This window comes from Plecotus auritus (genome assembly GCF_963455305.1).
Source record: "Plecotus auritus genome assembly, chromosome: 7".
Taxonomy (NCBI): domain Eukaryota; kingdom Metazoa; phylum Chordata; class Mammalia; order Chiroptera; family Vespertilionidae; genus Plecotus; species Plecotus auritus.
In genome coordinates this window covers 47,575,432-47,595,400 of record NC_137774.1, presented here as the reverse complement: position 1 = coordinate 47,595,400, position 19,969 = coordinate 47,575,432, and the positions used below count along the sequence as shown (strand labels likewise).

General features: G+C 39.2%; 1 protein-coding gene across 1 annotated transcript; it reads left to right on the top strand.

The window, feature by feature from the left end:
* The first annotated feature begins 571 nt into the window (after positions 1-571).
* On the top strand, positions 572-19,119 carry TMEM220 (transmembrane protein 220). The gene is made up of 6 exons (XM_080681510.1): positions 572-687; positions 1,267-1,296; positions 5,736-5,796; positions 6,935-7,058; positions 8,280-8,339; positions 17,948-19,119. The coding sequence occupies exons 1-6, from the start codon at positions 598-600 to the stop codon at positions 18,090-18,092; spliced, it is 510 nt and encodes a 169-aa protein (XP_080537636.1). The 5' UTR covers positions 572-597; the 3' UTR covers positions 18,093-19,119.
* The last annotated feature ends 850 nt before the right edge of the window (positions 19,120-19,969 follow it).

The following is a 19,969-nucleotide window of genomic DNA, read 5'->3' as shown; positions in this document are numbered from 1 at the left end:
GTAAATACCTTTTATAATAAAAACCATGAAGATAAACGAGCCTGCCGGCAGAAAAGCTGCGAACTGTCTGAGATGCTAATGTAGCTGTCATCACTCAAAAATTACCATAATGCTTGCAGGGCTTTGAAAGTTCCTGAGCTTTGGAAAGAAATGCATAAATTCAAACCAGAAAACACACAAACACCACACATCTCTCTCACTGTCATTTTATTTTTATTTTTATTTTCATATGACAAAGTTAGCTTGAGTGAGAGCAAGCACTGGAGTTGACCGATCCACCACGAATGAGTTGCGCGGCTTCGGCAAGTCGTGGAGTCCCTCGGGGCTTACTTTCCCATCAGAAATGGGGACACCGACAGCTCCCCAGGCCGCGATTTGGGGAGGAGCAATCGGGGGAACCGAGTATAATTGAAGCAGCGCTGCTTCCCCACTGGTGCACCCACCTGCTGCACCTGCTGCCCTGCGGGTCCCTGGACCTGGCCAGGCGGGCGTGTCTGTCTCCCGCGGCCCCGCCCATCGCTCCGGCCCCGCTAATGGCGCCTGCGGCCCCGCCCATCACTCTGGCCCCGCCCCCGGCGCCCGCGCTTCAGCTCAGCCATGGCGCCAGCAGCCTGGTGGGCAACCGCCCTGTGGAGGGCCTGCAATGCACTGATGGCCGCCTTCTTTGCGCTGGCGGCCTTGGTACAGGTCAGCCCCTGGGCCCGGAGGCGGGCGGAGGGCGGAAGGCGGTGGGAGAGGGGCCTGCGGGCCCCACAGGGCGCCAGGCTCCAGGCTCCTGGCCAGGCCGGCCTGCAGTGTAGACCAACGGGAATTGGGTGTTATGCTTCCGGAACCCCCTAGAGCCTAGGCCTCCCCTAACTGAAGCACAGGTATGTTTGTTCCTATGACCGCATCCCACCCCTCTCTGGTTCAAATGATGGTGTCACTTGGAAGGGACCTGAGCAGCAGCAGCCCGGTGCGGTGCCTTTCTTAATATCTGGCCATTGGATGAGACTGAACCGCATTCAGAACCTGGGAACAAAACCCTTTAGAGTACGATGAGGCCTTCAAAAAGCGTGGGCTGGATGTGCAGACCACCCGCTGTGCTGTGCTCAGCCAGAAGGCCCTTCGCCCATTGTGATCTGCCAGGCTGTGTCTTCCCCCTGTTTAATATCCTCGGTGCCCACTGGGTGCCTGTTGCAGTGTTTGCCAGGTAACAAATGAGACTAATCAAAGAGCAGACCTGAGACTAGAACCTGACAGTAAGTCTGATGTTTTGAATTCCAGGTGAATGATCCAGACGCAGAACTCTGGATGGTGAGTATGAGCTGCTGTCCCCCATCTGAAAGAGCTGTGGACTGCAGCAAACACACAATATTACCTATTTGCTACCACCCCCTCCCCGTTGTGCACTTACATACGTAGGAATCAAATCCTTTGTAAGCTCTTTCTCCTAAAATATTAGGGGAAAATGGGTCCAAGTGATAAGGTACGGTGTGTGTGAACTCAGAATTTCCCAGAGATATAGGGGTCTCCCAGCAGTATCCCCTTTGAATAAAATGGTCCAACTGAGGACACTTTTTTTTTTTTAAATATATTTTATTGATTTTTTACAGAGAGGAAGGGAGAGGGATAGAGAGTTAGAAACATCGATGGGAGAGAAACATCGATCAGCTGCCTCCCGCACACCTCCCACCGGGGATGCGCCCGCAACCAAGGTACATGCCCTTGACCGGAATCGAACCTGGGACCCTTGAGTCCGCAGGCCGATGCTCTATCCACTGAGCCAAACCGGTTTTGGCCTGAGGACACTTTTTTGACACACAGAGGAAAACTCTCAAGGTCAACTGAACCACTCTTTGTGAGTTCTACCCAGAGATTCCAACAAACATCTACCGGTAACAGAAAAGGCAGGCTTAAGGTTTGTGCTAGTTCAGTGAGTTATATTTATAGAAAATAACTAAAGCCCATACACCTACAGTATACATTGAACCAGTCTCTAAACCAGCGGTTCTCAACCTGTGGGTTGCAACCCCTTTGGAGGTCGAACGACCCTTTCACAGGGGTCGCCTAAGACATCCTGCATATCAGATATTTACATTACGATTCATAACAGTAGCAAATTACAGTTATGAAGTAGCAACAAAAATAATTCTATGGTTGGGGGTCACCACAACATGAGGAACTGTATTAAAGGGTTGCGGCATTAGGAAGGTTGAGAACCACTGCTCTAAACCATGAGGGGGGGGAGGGACTGAGAGGGGGAATCATTCCACACATTTTCTGAAATATCTAGATTATTTCAATATCCAGTTTCTTTCAATACAGATATATAAGACTCTACAATGTCACTGATGAGATGATTTTAGGCTTTGAAATAATGTCAACCATGTACAAATTAGCAACAAGTGAAAGCATTTGGAATTATAATGTAAAATTCTAAGTCAGTTTTTTAGTGCAGAACTATATTCTCATATTGTCCAGATTCACATATTCCTCCATCAAATAAAATTGCCTCTTCAGCATTCTAGCCTGCATCCTGAGTTACAAATATTATTTCTCTGCAGACAAGTCTCAAATATGCAGTTAATGGTGAATGTACAAAAGACTGCTAGATATACTCACCTGTATGTCACACTGGGTCCTCAAATAGACCCAATGCCCTACCCAGCATCTTTCCATTGAAGCCCACTCCTCTTTATGACTCATCAATTTCTGTTATCAGCAGAATCATTCTCTGAGTCATCCTTGCTCAAAACCTGTCATCTCAAACATTTCTGTTCTTACCACTGTATTTGACATCCTCAAAAAAACAAGTAAAACAAACAAACAAAGCAATCCAGCAACAACAGAAAACCCAGTGTAAGTCTAATTGCTTATCTGTACAGAACCTGTACATTTTAGTTCACTTCATGCTTAGATGCCATAATATGAATAATAAACACCATGTCCCCACAGACGTCCTCCCTCATTCCCAGTTTAGTCTCCATTACCTCCCACACGGACCCTCGTAATAGCTTCCTAATTCTTCTAGCTGCCTCTAATCTCTTCTACTGAGAACACTTCCTAAGTTTTGCTTCCTACTTAGAAAATTTTTGTAATTTCTCAAGATGTCTAAGTTGAAACTCCGACTTGGCATTCAAGGCCCATCACAATTTGGTCTCAACCCACCTTTCAGCTTGGTCTTGGAAGCCCAGTCCATCTATAATAGTTACTGTGCCTTGCGCCTAAAATTCCTGCATGTCCTATTCTACTCAAGCTTCAAAGTCTAACTTAAATGCTATCTTATCCAAAAAAAATTCTCTTCCTTTCCTGTAGGTTCCAGCCCTCCTTCTTTGAGCCTTTATTGTAGCACTATGCGTTTTTCTTTGCATTGGAGTTGATTCTCTACGTACCAACTCCCAGGAGGACAGGGGCCAGTACCTTCTTCTTGGTGTCCTCAGGCAGCCTAACATAGTGCCTTCTTATAGCAGTCCTTCTCTTAATAAATGAAAGAATAAATGCATGCACAGATTAATACTATGCTACTGGGCCCTGGGGCTTGTACTGCACCTTCCTCATTTCCATGTTCCCTACTTCATTTTACTCATGAAGCATACTTGTATCAAGATACACGCAGGTGAAAATAATAGAAAACCTGACTAGCATCAGGTTATAAAAATACAGAATTTCTCACTTAAAAGAAGTGCAGAGGCAGCTACTTAATGGTCAACAGCATCATCAAGGGCCTGGGCTTTCTGTCTTTTGTCTGCTCCTCAATGTGTGCTATATCCTCTCATGTTTACAGAATGGCTGCTATGACTCCCAACATCTCATCCCCAGACAAGAGCATCCCATGTAGGAAGAAACAAGGCAAGAGCAAAAGGAGTGTTTGTCCTGTGCTTTCTGCCCTTTTATCCGGGAAGAAATGTTTCCCAAAGAGCCCTCAGGCAGGCTATTTAGTTTGTACACACAAATATGGCTTATGGGCTAGGATCCATTCTGATTAGTCAGCATCCATGCATGTTGGTTGTTAAGTACTTTAAGCATCAGCTTTGCCCCTAGACTTTCCATTTCAATGCTGGAATGTGATCACCCCTTGCTGCCAAAAGGGGCTGGGAAAACAAGCAGGCTTTTCCATTCTTACAGTGGCAAGGGAACAAGGGAGGCAGTATTAGGAATGACTGCTAAGGGACTCGATGATATGCTGAATTATTGTAAATAAATAAATATTGTAAATAAATAGTATGATGCCTTCGTTTAAAAAATCCACCAAAAGAAAAAGACTATTAAAATGGGTTCTACTGAGTTATTATTTATACTGTGCTTTGTTTTTACTTGTTACTAAAAACAATTATTTTTAGTCTCTCTGCCCTCCAAAAATTATCTCATTCGAGATAGAGAAAATAATTTAAATAAGGGTTAACATGGCACAATGGCCATGGGAAACCATTATTTAATTTTAAGGGTTACTTTGTTCATATGTTTACAATATACTGAAATAAGATCTTACTTTACTCTGTTAGTCACAAAAACATGATATATTTGAGTGCACATTTTAAAAATTTCTGCCAAACATTTCTTATAGAAAGCACAATGAAATACTGTACGGCCTGTGTGTGTTCAGTTTCTCTTCCTCTCAGCGGCTAAGCCATGTGGTTTTTCAGAGTGGGAAAACCAACCCCTCACTGCTCTAAGTGTGGTCTTTGGAACAGGAGCAGCACCTCCCCTGGGAGCTAATTAGAGAAGCAGAATCTTGGGCCCTACCCCAGAACTTAGAATCAGACCTACATTTTAATAAGATTTCCAGGTAATTCACATGCACATTAAAGTATGGGAAGCACTGGGCTAGCCCTCAGTAGCATGACTGCCCACCTGTGAGAGATGACCTGCCTACATTGGCTAATACACCAGTAATCATTAGGGAGGGAGTAGGAAAGACAAACAGAATCAGTATAATCTAGACGCTCTCTCTCCAGGTTCAAAACAGACATGTTTTTAGTGTCAGCAAATCACTTAAAATGTACAGCTCTGACAACTTCTAAATAAACTAAACGTTCTGTCGTAAGGATTGCAATTAATGCAGTGAAGCAACTATGTTTCTGGGAAAACCCATGTTTTTATACACCCACCATCTCCTTACTTGTCCTGGGAAAGACTACGTTTCTTATAAACCCACCATCTCCTTACTTGCCCTCTTTCCACAGCACAAATGCAATAGCAGGTCTGCTTGCTATGAATGAGGCTTGAAAATAGGGCCCCTTCAGGGCCAGTCTTCCAAACTCCAAACCAACTTATCATCAGTTTCTAAGATGAAGAGCCTGGTCTTATTGGGCACATCTGATCGACTGTTAGGGAACTTTCTGTGGTCTCACTTGCAGAGATGGAATGTTGGGCTGGATGGTCCATGGTGCCAGACCCAGCAGGGCCACCTAGCTGATTGTGGCTCCTCCTGCCCTACTTGTCAAAGAGCATTTTCTTTAATGCAAGTGGGGAAGGGCCATTTGGGCATGGATGTTGCTTGGGAGAGATTAGGAGGTCAGTGTGTCTTAGACCCAGAGTCTGCTCAATGCCAGAGCTGAAAAATGAATATGCCTTTCCTGGTATAGCCTACGATCTACGAGGAAGGCAGATAACATTACAACCTGACATGGTAAGTGCTATAAAAACAGAGGTTACCACTGAAACCTATGGTAAATCGTGGACTGTGATGGCCACTGATGTCTTTCTTGACTTCAGTACTTAACCCACGTGACTTCCTCTCTTTGTGCTAACAGGTTATGTATATGATCCCTGCAGTGCTGACCTTGCTTGTTGGACTTAACCCTCTTGTCACAGGTATGAACCTCAGAATCTGAAAGGAGATACTTAAAAATGCTTGTAAATTAATCAATGAAAAACAGAAGTGTACCATATATTTATTCTGTAACCTGCTTCGTGGACTCCTTACATATATATCTATCCCAGGTGGGTATACATGTAAATAATTCACTCAAAATAGCTGGTTTGTATTGCCCATAGGGCACCTTCCTCAATTGTGGGCAAAATGTAGCTGCTTGCCTTTTATGGCCCTAAAAACTCTCAACAAACCTTAAGTTGGACAATTTTATACTATAAAGCAGTGCCCTAGGAAAAAATACATTATTGACTATCATTTTCTTATTAATGGGGAATATTATCCTGCAAGTTATTCTTTACTTTCTTTAAAACAGCTTCTACTCGTAGGACTTGGGAGTTCTCAGGGCCTCAGAATAAAAACTGAGTCTCACCTGGTTGGGGAACACTCCTGTCCCCAGATGCATGGGCTCCTTGTATAAGCCCCTAGAGCTCTGTCTATATCTTTAAAGTGTGTTAGGGCTCCAGTCATTGCAAGCAAGGAAAAAAACTAAACTCAAATGGGCTCCAAGCTAAAAAGTAGATGTACTGGGATACTTTACTGGCAAGGCAAAGGGTGCTAGCTTCGGGCACTGGGCTTAGAATTTAAACTTCTCTACTCTCAGTTCCATCGATTGCACGGACTTCAGTCTTAGGCCCCACGTGCTAGCCGGCAGCGCCAAGATCACATCTTCACTACACTAAGTCCCACAGAAGATAGAACCAGCTTCCCTGATGTCGTCACGGAAGTCTCAAGAATTGAGTTGTTGGCCCTGATTTGTTATCTGTTCATTCTGAGCTAAACTTCTGTCACTAGCGAATGAAACATATTGACTGACCTAGCTTAGATCCACATGGCTGGGGTGTGGGAAGGGTGGATTTTCAAGGAAAAGGGTAGTCATCACAGAAAAAGGAGTGCTGGACAACAAAAATAATAAATGTCCATCTAAGTTTATAATTACGGCTTTAACTTCCATGATGTCCCTCAAAACCAAACCAAACCAAACTCAGCCTATCCTGAGTGCTTTGTCTGAAAGCAGACAACAGCAAAGTACACACAGACCATTTTTCTCTGGAATGTGATTCTGTGATTGGTTTTCAGGTAACCTCATTTGGAAGAGTGTCTCAGCAGTCCACATGTTCTTTTGTGTGGTGTGTGCTGCCAGCTTGGCATACTACCTCATGCTTCATACACAATGGAACATCTTACACGAGGAAGAAGGCAGGTGAGCACTGACCTTTGCTCTCTGGGAGAAGTGGGAAGGAGAAAACCTGATCCTTCTCAACCCCTTATCTGTGCATATCTCAAACTACACTATGAAAAGCAGGGAAGGTGTAATCTCCATTACAAGTTGAAGAAACTGAAGAAACGATGGAACCAGTACTCAAACCCAGCACCATCTAGCCCACTCCATGATCACTTCCCAGGCAGCATTGTATATTGCATTACTATCAGGCAGTGGACCTTGGCCCCTTACAATGAGCAAAGATAATAGTCCAGTCTAATCAGGTGAAAACTCCATCACCACTGATTTAGTTCTGGGTCAAGCCAAACTCTTATCTACAAGTGTGATCAGCCACCTCAGAGGTCAACCCGGTTCAGCTTGGCCCCGGTATACCTCATGTCATCTCCCTTTGACACGGACATTCATTCTTATCAACTCTCCCTTTGCTGCCTCCCTCCTGGCCTAACAGCCAGATTCCTTTACTTCTTATCCCACTGCTAACATCTGCAATACGAAGATTTTAGAGATCTTTTAGTATCACTGGTGAGGTACTGCTACGTTATAGGTCCTAGTCCTTGGAAAACTGGATCAGGTTGGGTCAGTGGGAATTTAAACCAAGTGGGTTGAATCACCTCCACCCACGTGATGCCTACAAGGTATGGTGAACTCAAAGTGGGGTTTCCAGTGGTACTATGGCCAAATACAATTATTTTCTACTCTATGAGAAAAAAAGTGCTTTTAACATATATTTCTAGCATTAGTCTGGCTCACTACAAATCATTTATCTTCACAAAGATGTGGCCTGAACTCTGCAATATGTGCTCAAACCATTTGTGCTCAACCTAACACCGCGCACTCTAAGAAAATGTAAAAAGAATACCTGTCAAGTTGAAATTTTCTTGGTTGTAGTATTCCACCGTGACATGAAGTGACTGAGCTGTGGTTCTGTTTTATTGGTTTTGTTGTTGTTCACTTCTAAGTTGGGATACAGTCATGGAGTTCATATCTGCTTTATAAAATGGAATTTATTTCTACAAAGGAATTTAAACGGAGAAAAAAGTAATTTTTAAATCATACCAGACTTGAAAAATATTCTATAGATGCTATATATCTTGGGGGAAGCCATTCAATAACCAGAAATCACGTGTCATGGAGATAATGGGGTGATATGCATCTCACTTGTGGCCATGTCACAAAGATGAAATGTATGCTCTTTTATAGGGAGCTGTTTGGTCTGGTGATTATCACAGCATGGATAAGTCTATGCCACAGTTCATCAAAGTAAGTTTTCAAATCAGATGTGTTCAAGGTTGATCAGTTCAAGTAGGTTAGTGAGAATATTGAAACACAAATAAAAACAGTAATCTTTTGAAATAAAAATTTCCTTCCCTAAGGAAAGCGAATAGTTGATTCAAAGTTTCATGATCATTAATCATGAATACCAGTTTCCTACATGGCCCAGTATAATCATATGGAGTTGCTAGCGTAAAGGGTGTTCTTCAGAAAGAAGGAAAAATGATCGCAGAAGGAAGCTTGGAGATTTAGGAAAGAATGAAGAGCAAATTTTAAAAAAGTGTGAGTACATATAAATGAATATTAACTTTATAAAACAGTAATGATATTTTGTGGGCTTAAAACATATAAAGAATAAAAATGCACGACAAGCATAGCATATGTTAGAAGGGGATAAATGAAGGTACAGTGTTCTAAGATCCTTAAATTATCTAGGAAGTAATACCAATTTATATTAGACTTTGATAAGTCAAGAATTCATGTGGAAATCCTTAGGGTAACCACTAAAATAAAAGAATGATTATAGAAGGCAGGAAAAGAGAAGGGAAAAAGAAAGAACAGATGGGAAAAATAGGAAGCAGATGTTTAGAGAAACCCAAGTATATGAGAAATCACGTTAAATGTAAATGTTCTAAATATTCCAATTAAGACTTCAAGATTTACAACATGGATAAAAAGATTAAAAACCCACTAAACACTGCTTATAAAATTCACCCCTTAAGTATATAGATACAGAAAGATAGAAAGTCAAAAGATGGAAAAAATACACAATCCAAATACCAATCAAATGAAAGTTAGTACATCAATTTTAAAAAGTAGACTTTCAGGGCAGCATTACAGAAAAAGGACTTGTTGGTGATTAAACATTTTTTTAAATAAATCTTTATTGTTCAGATTATTACAGATGTTCCTCTTTTTCCCCCCCATAGCTCCCCTCCACCTGATTCCCCACCCCACCCCATGCCCTTAACTCCCCACCACTGTCCTCATCCATAGGTGTAAGATTTTTGTCCAATCTCTTCCCGCACCCCTCACACCTTCCCCCTGAGAACTGTAAGTCCACTTCCTTTCTATGCCCCTGATTCTATTATATTCACCAGTTTATTCTGTTCATCAGATTTTTTATTCACTTGATTTTTAGATTCACTTGTTGATAGATATGTATTTGTTGTCACTTTGTTGTTCATAATTTTTATCTTTACCTTTTTCTTCTTCTTCCTCTTCTTAAAGAACACCCTCAGCATTTCATATAATCCTGGTTTGGTGGTGATGAACTCCTTTAGCTTTTTCTTGTCTGTGAAGCTCTTTATCTGACCTTCAACTCTGAATGATAGCTTTGCTGGGTAGAGTAATCTTGGTTGTAGGTTCTTGCTGTTCATCACTTTGAGTATTTCTTGCCACTGCCTTCTGGCCTGCATAGTTTCTGTTGAGAAATCAGCTGACAGTCGTATGGGTACTCCCTTGTAGGTAACTGTTTTTCTCTTGCTGCTTTCAAGATCCTCTCTTTGTCTTTTGCCCTTGGCATTTTAATTATGATGTGTCTTGGTGCAGTCCTCTTTGGATTCCTCTTGTTTGGGGTTATGTGCACTTCCTGGATTTGTAAATCTATTTCTTCGACCAGGTGGGGGAAGTTTTCTGTCATTATTTCTTCTAATAGGTTTTCAATATTTTGCTCGCTCTCTTCTTCTGGCACCCTCATAATTCGGATGTTAGTACGCTTTAAGTTGTCCCAGAGGCTACTTACACGATCTTTACATTTTTGGATTCTTTTTTCTTTTTGTCTTTCTGGTTGGGTGTTTTTTGCTTCCTAATATTTCAAATCTTTGGTTTGATTACTAGGGTCCTCTAGTCTACTGTTGAATTTCTGTATATTATTCTTTATTTCAGACAGTGTATGCTTAATTTCTGACTGGTCCTTTTCCATTTTTTTTGGCATTCTCATTAAGATCCTTGAAGGTCTCACTAAGTTCCTCGGAGGTTTCTAGAAGATTCTTGAGTAACCTTATAACTGTGGTTTTGAACTCTATATCCAGTAGTTTGCTTTCCTCCATATTTTTCATTCGTGACATGTTTGTCTCCACATTTTGGCTGCTTCCCTGTGTTGATGGAGTGGCTTTGTGTGGTAGGTGACCTATAGGGCCCAGTGGCTCAGCCTCCCCAGTCACCTGTGGTTGACACTCTTGGTGCACCCCTTTGTGGGCTGGGTGCACAGTCATGTTGTAGTTAAGCCTTGGTTGCTGTTGGTACACTGGGAGGAAATGACCTCCAGGCCAATTGGCTGTGAGGATCAGCTGTGTCTATAATGGAAGAACTGCTGTGCTGGAGACACCCTTATGGGGCAGGACTTGCTTCAATGGGGCTTTGGTGCTCACTGAGTCTGCCTCTTGAGTGTGTCACTTATGAATGTGAGGAGTTGAAATCTGGTATCATCTCACACTGACCACTAGGTACACTGGCTCCTGGATCTCCCAGGAGGAGCAAGTCAGCTACTGCCTGAGGCTACCCAGCAGGAGCTACAGGGAGATCTGCAGATTTCTCCTCTTTTTTTGGGGTTTGGAAGTTTTGGAGCTGTCTGACCCAGCTGCAGTTTGTTAGGTTAAGCTGCGAAAGGGCAGGCCATTCATATGCAAAAGCCGCTGCACACAGCTCTGGTGGGTTTGTAAATTGGGCGGGGCGGGGTCTCAGGGAATCACTAGGCTAGGGCATGGCAAACAGCGATGGCTGCCAGTCAGCCCCTTCTGCGTCTCTGCATCCCCGTGTCCCACGCCCCAGTGCAGTAAACAATGATTCCTGTGAGCACCTCTGCAAGAAAGCTACCCTCACTTTCTGACCTGATGCCAGACAGTCCAGTTTCTCCCTGTAGGAGTCTGGGTCCCCAGAGTCTCGCCGGAAACTGGAGTTCAGAGCAGCAGGGAGCTTGTATCTCCTTCCCGATTGATAAAAAACAGTGCACCCAGTCTCCAGCCCGATTCGCGCACCTCCATACCTCTGCTTTTCCACACCTCTGCACGTCCTACCCAGTCTCAATGCACTTTTTTTCTTTCCTTCTAGTTGTAGAACTTCTACTCAGCCAGCTTTCCCATGGTTCTGGGTGACAGTCATTTTGTCTTTTAGTTGTAGTTTTGGTGTGGTTGTGAGAGGCAGCACGTACAGGTGTATACCTTGTGCCGCCATCTTGGTTTCTCTAAACATTTTTTTTATTTTAAAATATTCAAACATATACAAAAGCAGAGAGACTAATAAACATAGTGAATTAGATGTACCTATCACCTAGCTTAAACAATTTTCAATATATGTCCAGTCTTTGTTTCACCTGTATCATTGTCCTCTCCACGCTTATTTTGAAATAAATCCGAGACATATTGTTTTATCTGTAAATATTTCAGCATCCTTAAAAGCACTTAAAAAAATAACCACTCTACCATCATCACACACAAAAAATAAATTATTCAAAACTGAGTTTTCCATTCAATGTTTATAGTTTCCCAACTGTCCTATAAATGCCTGCTCCTCTGTGCTCTATATTCCCAATAAATTGATTAGATCTAGAGGCCTGGCCAGATTCTGTTATTATTACTACTACTACTAAGCAAAACTACTTCATGGCTGGTATTATGTACTTCCATCATAATATACATAATGCCTAGCTGTTTCTTTGTAATGTTAATAGTCTTTGTGATTATTGCCTAAGCCCATTAATTCAAGTTGCAAAATGATGCTATCCTAATTATACTATTCCTTGATTACTAGTTGGAAAACTTCTATAAAGAGAAACTTCCACTTAACAATTCTTTGAGATATAGATCGTAAGAGGAAAAGGAAAAAAAGGAGTTCTTAATTTACCAGTTATCAAAATAATGAGTCTTTCATGCCTGGGCATCTTCCAAAAGTGACCAATGAGTTTTGTTTATGTTCTGTTAGTAGTGTCATTATAAAGTCATGGGTTTCAACATAGTTTATGTTTTTTCAGTCCATGGAAGTTATCATCTTTATTGATGCTTTAGCTGTTCATCTTCAGGGACAATCAATGGGGGGGCTCCGCAACCGATCGCCCCAAAGAGGGAGGCCCAGGCTACCTGGCTGGCGGCACTGAGGCAGGTGGGCGGGGACTCCCTCTGCACGGTGATCTATCTGGGGGCCCTGCAATCATTCGCCCTGCAGAGGAAGGCCCAGGCCATCCAGCCTGGCGTCCCCAGAGGGAAGCCCAGGCCACCAGCCAGCAATCGGCCCACAGAAGGAGACACAGGCCATCCAAGCGATTGCACCCCACGCCTGTCTCCCGCAGAGGGAGGAGACCGATGGCGGGGGATGGGGGTACAGCGCCGCACAGATGGCAAGCAGTGGTAGTGGCAGGGGCAGGTCCAGCTGCAGGGCAGGTCCAGCTGCTGGCAGCTGGGGGAAGGAAAGCCCCAATAGGCCCTGATCGCTGGCCAGGCCTAGGGACCCTACCCAAGGGGTCTCGGATTGCAAGAGGGCGCAGGCGGGGCTGAGGGACACCCCCCATGCTCGAATTTCATGCACCGGGCCTCTAGTTTTACATATATACTTAAAAATATCTTATGTGTTCCTACTAATCCCAGCAATTCAAATTTAAAAACACAGATTTTTATTTAACCTTATCAGCAATCTTACATCTATAATTCCTTTTAATCATGTCAACAAATCTCATCTTAACTAAAATACACAAAAACTTCCTGAATAATCAATGGCAGGAGAGAACCGTGACACCTGAGGACCAAAAATGGAGACCGCATAGACTGTTATAAAAAAAAAAAAAAATCTCATCCCAATATCCTCAACATAACTCATTTGACTTATCCCACAATGCAAACACAACCTCAGAAGAACAATATGATTACTAAAGATTTTTTTGGAGTATTTTTGTTTTGTTTTCAAACAGCCCTCTAAGCAATGTATATTCAAATTGCTTGAGATAGTTACTCTATGTACTAACCCTAACAAGGGAATACAGTTAATTTTACTTTCATTTCTAGGGATAACTTTATTAAAAATATATTGTTTCATAATATAAAGTATCTACATGGTCCCAGAGTCAAACCTTCAAAACAAAGTATATTCAAAGAACTCTAGCTTCTTAGTCCCCCAATCCTATACCTTCTTGTCTACATGTAGAACTTTTTTTCAATTTTATGGCTTATCCTTTCATGGTTTCTTAGTAAAGCAAATATGTGCACTTATTTGTATTGCTGCTTGTCTTAGAGAATTATACAGTGTCCTCTGATTTTTCCATCACTATATGCTAAAGATCACTCAGTAGTATATACAAATTTTCCTTATCTGCTGATAGGTCCAGAGTATCCAATGTTTTGCTGTTAAATATAAATCTAAGACTATATTGTCAAAATTTTGAATTTTTATTCATCATAATTGAGAAATAGGTTGATTTATTTTTTAAATATATTTTTATTGATTTCAGAGAGGAAGGAAGAGAGAGAAACATCAATGATGATAATCATTGATTGACTGCCTCCTGCACGCCCCCTACTGGGGATTGAACCCACCACCCAGGCATGTGCCCTTAACCAGAATCAAACCTGGGACCCTTCAGTCCACAGGCCAACACTCTATCCACTGAACTAAACAGGTTAGAGAGAGAAATGGGTAGTTTTAATTTGCATTATGAGCAAAGATGAGCATATTTGCATATGATTAAGAGCCATTTGCGTTTTTCATATAAAATATTGGTTCATCTCTGAGAAATACAGGTTTAATCTGTCTCTCTCTAAGGTTGTTATTCTCTATTTTTAGAAGCTCTTTATATACTACAGCTATCAACACTTTGTGATATTAAGCTGGAAATTTTTCTTTTGCAGTCTCTTATCCTCCTTTTACTTTGCCATGAAAATGCTTTAAGTGTAACCAAATAGATCAATGGTTTCCCTTATTGCTTTTGAATTTGGAGTCATAGGAAATCTTTCTTTCTTCTAAAGTATAGTAAGTTTTCTTCTAATACATGTATAGTTTCATTTTTACATTTAAATCTTTGATCTAAAGGGTATCCCAAAAAGTGTATAGACACTTTGAATGATTATAAAGTCACTGTTTATTAATATACAGTTCATTTTCTAAATTTAAAACTCTATAGAAATGAATAATTGTTTTTGGTCAATGCCTGTTTTCACACTGATGACCATTCTGGTCCAGGCACTGCTGATAATGGGAAGCAAAGGAACAGCAAACAGCAAGAATCATTTTGCTCAGTATTTGTGCGCCCTCAATTCATGAACTGTTGCCAGTTTTGTACCATAAACTTTATCCTTTATGTATCTCAATAAAAAAGTCTAGTGGATAAACTTTATTCAAAGCTTAGTCTGGCTTCACTCAGTATTTCAAATCAGTTAAACCTGAAAAGGAGTGAAAATTAAGTGAGTTATCAGCTGTTAAGTGTGTATACATCTTTTTGGGAGGACATGAGGTGTTTGAGTAATTATAAAAGGCAGTGTTTGTACTTCAACTGCATTTTCAAACTTCCAGTAGCATTTAAGGATGAATTTCCTTTATTCAAAGCTTACTCTGGCTGAAAAGAAAGAAACATCAATTGAGCTATCAGCTGTTAAAGTGTGTGTACATGTTTTTGGGACACCCTGTATTTAGAACTTATCCTAGTGTGATTGTATAAAGAATTGATCCAACATTATCTTTTTTTCCTTTTGGCTATCTGATCTCAACACCACATATTATTTGGATTTAAGATGCCAAAATAAGACACTTTTTAATGACTAAAAATTCATTAAATCAGGAAGTATAATAAACCATTATATCAGACAGATAAGAATTCTAAATTTGTGTAAAACTAATAACATAGCCTCAAAATAGATAAAATAAAAATTGACAGAATAAAGAGAAACACTGAAAAATTGACAATCATCGTGAGAGACTTTCAGGCACTAATAGTACAAGAAAACAAAACTCGATAAGGATACAGACAATTTGAGCTACACAGTAAGAAACTTCACCTAATGGATGTACACAGAACACTAGCATCAAGAATGGCAGAATTCACATTCTTCTCAAATACAGATTTAATATTTACAAAAAGATTGGATGTTGAGCCACGAAAGAAGACCCAAAAAATGTAAGAGAATGTTCTTTGACCGCAGCTAGAAATTAAGCTAGAAATCATTAACAAAAATAATAGACAATTATTGTATACTTGGAAATTAGGAAATACACTACCAAATAATATTTGGGTAAAAGAAATTACATGGACTTTAGTAGATACTTTGAACTTAACGGAGTAATATATATTAAAATTTGTGGAATGCAGCTAAAAATCATGCTTAGAAAAGTATAGCCTAAACACATATTTAAAAAACAAAAAAGGGTACAAAACCAATGAGCTAAGCTTCCAAAAACTTAGGAATTCCCAAATTCAAGAAGTTATAAAAAGAACATCAAATTAAACCTAAAGAAACAAGAAGAAAATAAACATAGAAGCAAAAACCAATGAAATGCAACGTAAGAGGATTAAGTAGGTCAAATATTCATTCTCTGAAATGACTTATAAAATTGGTAAGCCCTGGCAAAATAATGAGAGAGCAAAGAAGAACAGGCACAAATAACCAATAGCAGGGATGAAAAACAGAACGTTACTATATATCTTATATATTGCAAAACTCATAAGTGGGTAGTATGAACAATTTTTTTGCCAATAAATTTGAATATGTAGGCAAGAATGGACAAATTCGTTAAAAAATACAATTTATCAAAAGTGACACAAGAAGTAGAACAGTCCCATAATATTAAATAAGTTGAGTCCATAATTATAATTTTTCCTAAAAGAAAACTAGACCAAATGGCATAACTGGAGAATTCTACCCACCATTTAAGGAAGAAATAATGTCTAACTTCAACAAAGTCTTCCAGAGAACAGTAAAAGAAGAAATATTTTCATTTCATTTTATTAGGGTAGAATATTCTTGATACTAAAATTGGTAATACAAAACAAAAACGAAAGGAAATTACATGGCAATCTCACTTATGACCACAGAAGGAAAAATGTTAAACAAAACATTAGCAAATTAAATCCTGCAATATATAACCCAACCACCAAGCTGTGTTTATTCAAGGAAAACAGATGGTTTTAATATTTAAAGAGCTACAATGCTTTCTACATTAACAGAATAAAAGAAAACAATCTTCTCAATCTATACAAAAAGAGAATTTGATAAAATTCAATATCCATTCATAGTAAGAGTTCTTGGAAAGTAGGCATACAAGGGAAGGTAACATGATAAAGGGTGTCTATGCCAAAGCATGATACGTAATAGTGAGCAGGTGAAACTTTCCCTCCTAGATCAGGGATGAGATGAGGTTAGTCACTATTGACACTTCTACTCAACATTGTTCTAGCTACTGTCCTAACCAGTATAAGGCAAGAAGAAGAAGAAGGCTCAAAGATTGAGAAGGAAAAAATAAATGTTTATTATTTACGGTGACATGATTGCATACATAGAAAATCAAAAAGAAGCTAAAAAGTTATTTGTATAAGTGACTTTAACATGATTGCTGGATACTAGGTCAATATACTAAAATCAACTGTACTTTTATCAGCAAGTTAACAAAATAATAACACAAAGTTAGCATTTATAATAACATAAAAAAATTAACATCCCTAGGACTAAATCTAGCAGAGATGCAAAATATTTCTACACAAAACTATAAAATAGTATAGGAGAAATTAAAGAAGACCTAAATACTAAAATAAGGAAGACCTAAGTAATTATCTAGTGGCAGTATAGGCTAAAATCTATTACTAGCAAAAGGATAAATTAATGAAACAAAATAGAATCTAGAAAGAGATCCATCCATACACAGACCCTAACTTATGACACAGTGGCCCTGCAGGTAGCAGAGAAAGGCAGTCTTCAATGAATAATGCTGGAGCAATTGAATAGCATAAGGCCGTGGTCGGCAAACTGCAGCTCCCAAGCCACATGCGGTTCTTTGGCCCCTTGAGTGTGGCTCTTCCACAAAATACCATGGCCTGGGCGAGTCTATTTGGAAGAAGTGGCATTAGAAGAAGTTTTAAGTTTAAAAAATTTGGCTCTCAAAAGAAATTTCAATCGTTGTACTGTTGATATTTGGCTCTGTTGACTAATGAGTTTGCCGACCACTGGCATAAGGGAAAGAAGTGAAACAACCCTTACCTTACAACTTTTATAAAAATCAATTCCAGGTGGATTATAAATCTAATGTGAAAGCAAAACAGTAAAACTTAGAAAATATAACTAAATATTTTCCAGACCTCTGGGAAGTTTTCTTAAACAGGACACAAAAATCAGTATGAAAAGATAAATTTTAACATTGCTTAGTCAATCACTTCAGTTCCTCAAATAATTATCTAAGACATCATTTAGTGGGAACAACTATTTGCAACACATGTAAACAACCAGGATTTGCATTAAGAATATATAAATTTAAAAGATCAATAAGTTATAGTTCAGTGTTTTTTAGAAAGGATCATACAAAAAAGTAATGATGTATTTTACCAAATTCTATCTTTATACTTGTTTCCAAGGTAATCTATAATTTTTATTGGATTTTCATTTATGATAACTTTTGTGTCTTTATAGGAATCCAATTGGTGGGAGAATTCAGTTGGTTGTTGCCAGTATAACTGCTGTTTTCCCATTTATTGTATGGCTCTACATATATATTAACAAGGAGATGCATTCCTCCTGGCCAGCTCACTGCAAGACAATCATTTACATGAAATGAAGAATCCTGTTCTTAAAATGAGAATATTCCATTTTTATAAACATAGATTTTTTTTTTAATCCCAGGAATTTTTTAAGGCTGACTACAGTACAACACAGGGTTGGATGGGACTAGTAAGAGTCGGGGTCTGACATCCTATTGTCATAGTGTAGTACAAAAGGCAGTTGGAAAAAGTTAAGAAATATGAATTCTAACTCAGCTTCCTCACTATCTATGTGACTTGGAAAATATAAAAAACCTCCTGGTGGTTATTTCTTTATCTATAACCCAGGATTAAAATGAGATCTACTTATAAAGTTGGAAGGATCAAACTAGATATTATGAGAGCACTCTGAAAATATAAAGTGCTTGCAAAGGGCTACAACACATGATTAAAATACAGGGAAGCAGGGCTTGGTTAATATGACAGAAACAGAGGTTCATGAGGGGATTGTCTCCCTGACCTAATCTCATTACATTTAACTGTACAGTACCATGAATTAAATGAGGACCCCAGATGAACCAAAATAAGCAAGCATGTCTTGGAAAGAAAGGAAAATTAGATAAAGGAATTTGGAACCAAAAAGGGAACAATATTAATTACACTATAAATGAAAAATAAGACTGAAGTCTATACACATTTGAAAAAAATGATTTTCAAAGTAACCCTGGGGTGAGACCATGTTAGAGCTGTCCTTTCCAATACTGTAGCCACCAGCCATGTGTTGCACTGAGCACTTGAAATGTGTCTAGATGGAGGAAGTTTTCTTTTTCATTTTAAGAACATATCAATTCAGCTATTAGAAAACATACAATGTTTAGAACACTTGTTTAAAGCATGCTTGGAATAAGTATGTGAACCTACTGCAAATTTTTTATCTAAATATAGATCAAGTATTTCCAATGAAGTTAGTGTCCAAATGGATGGGTTGAAGTATAAAATATACACTAGATTTTAAAGACATAGTATAACAAATGTAAAATTTTTATATTGATTACATGTTGTAATATTTAGATGTTATTGGGATAAATAAAACACATTGGAAGTACATTTTATCTGTTTCTATTTACTGTTTTAAATGTGACTGCTAAAATACTTTACTTATGAGGCTCACATTACATTTCTACTGGTCAATGCTGTTTTAGATGGCAACTTTTTCACATGGGCTACTCAAGACACTATTTCATGAGACACAGGAAATATTTCACTCAAAAAGTATTAGCACCAATCATAACTCAGGAGAGTGAAAATGAGCCTGGTAGTTTGTCTCTATTTTTATAGCCTTTAATACAATTTAAGTATTCTATAAATGTTTGTTAAAGGAGGTATACATGTGTTTTATTTTACACAATGGCCTCTGGATAGTCAGAAATTCTTGATCAAGATTTAGATGAGGTAAAAGGGGAAAAAAATCTAGTTGACATTAAAGTGAAATTTACTTTAAAGATTTCAGTGTTCCAATGTACATTTAGCCTACATAACAATTATGGCTTTTATACCTCTTTTTGTATAATTATTAAGATCATACATGAGGAAATGGACTTACTTGCAAATTCTATATAGGACCCACCCATCCTCCAAGTCATGCTTGATTCTGTGCTTAAAAGACAATAATGTTCCAATTTGAAAAAAAAAAAAATGTCCAAGATACACGTTCATCATATCTGCATCTCCCACATCACACTGTGAATTTGTGAGTATAATTATAGTTTCCTTTAAATCTCCGTATGTATATAAAAGGAACTAACTTTTGGTAGAATACTGCCTTTAGAAAAGAGCATTACTGAAATTACTTTTAAACTCTACTTTTCAATTGAAGTATTACTAGTAAGTTTAATATTTCTATTATCAAAACATGTCTTTTCACCCCCAATTTTCTTTCTTCCCATTGTCATTT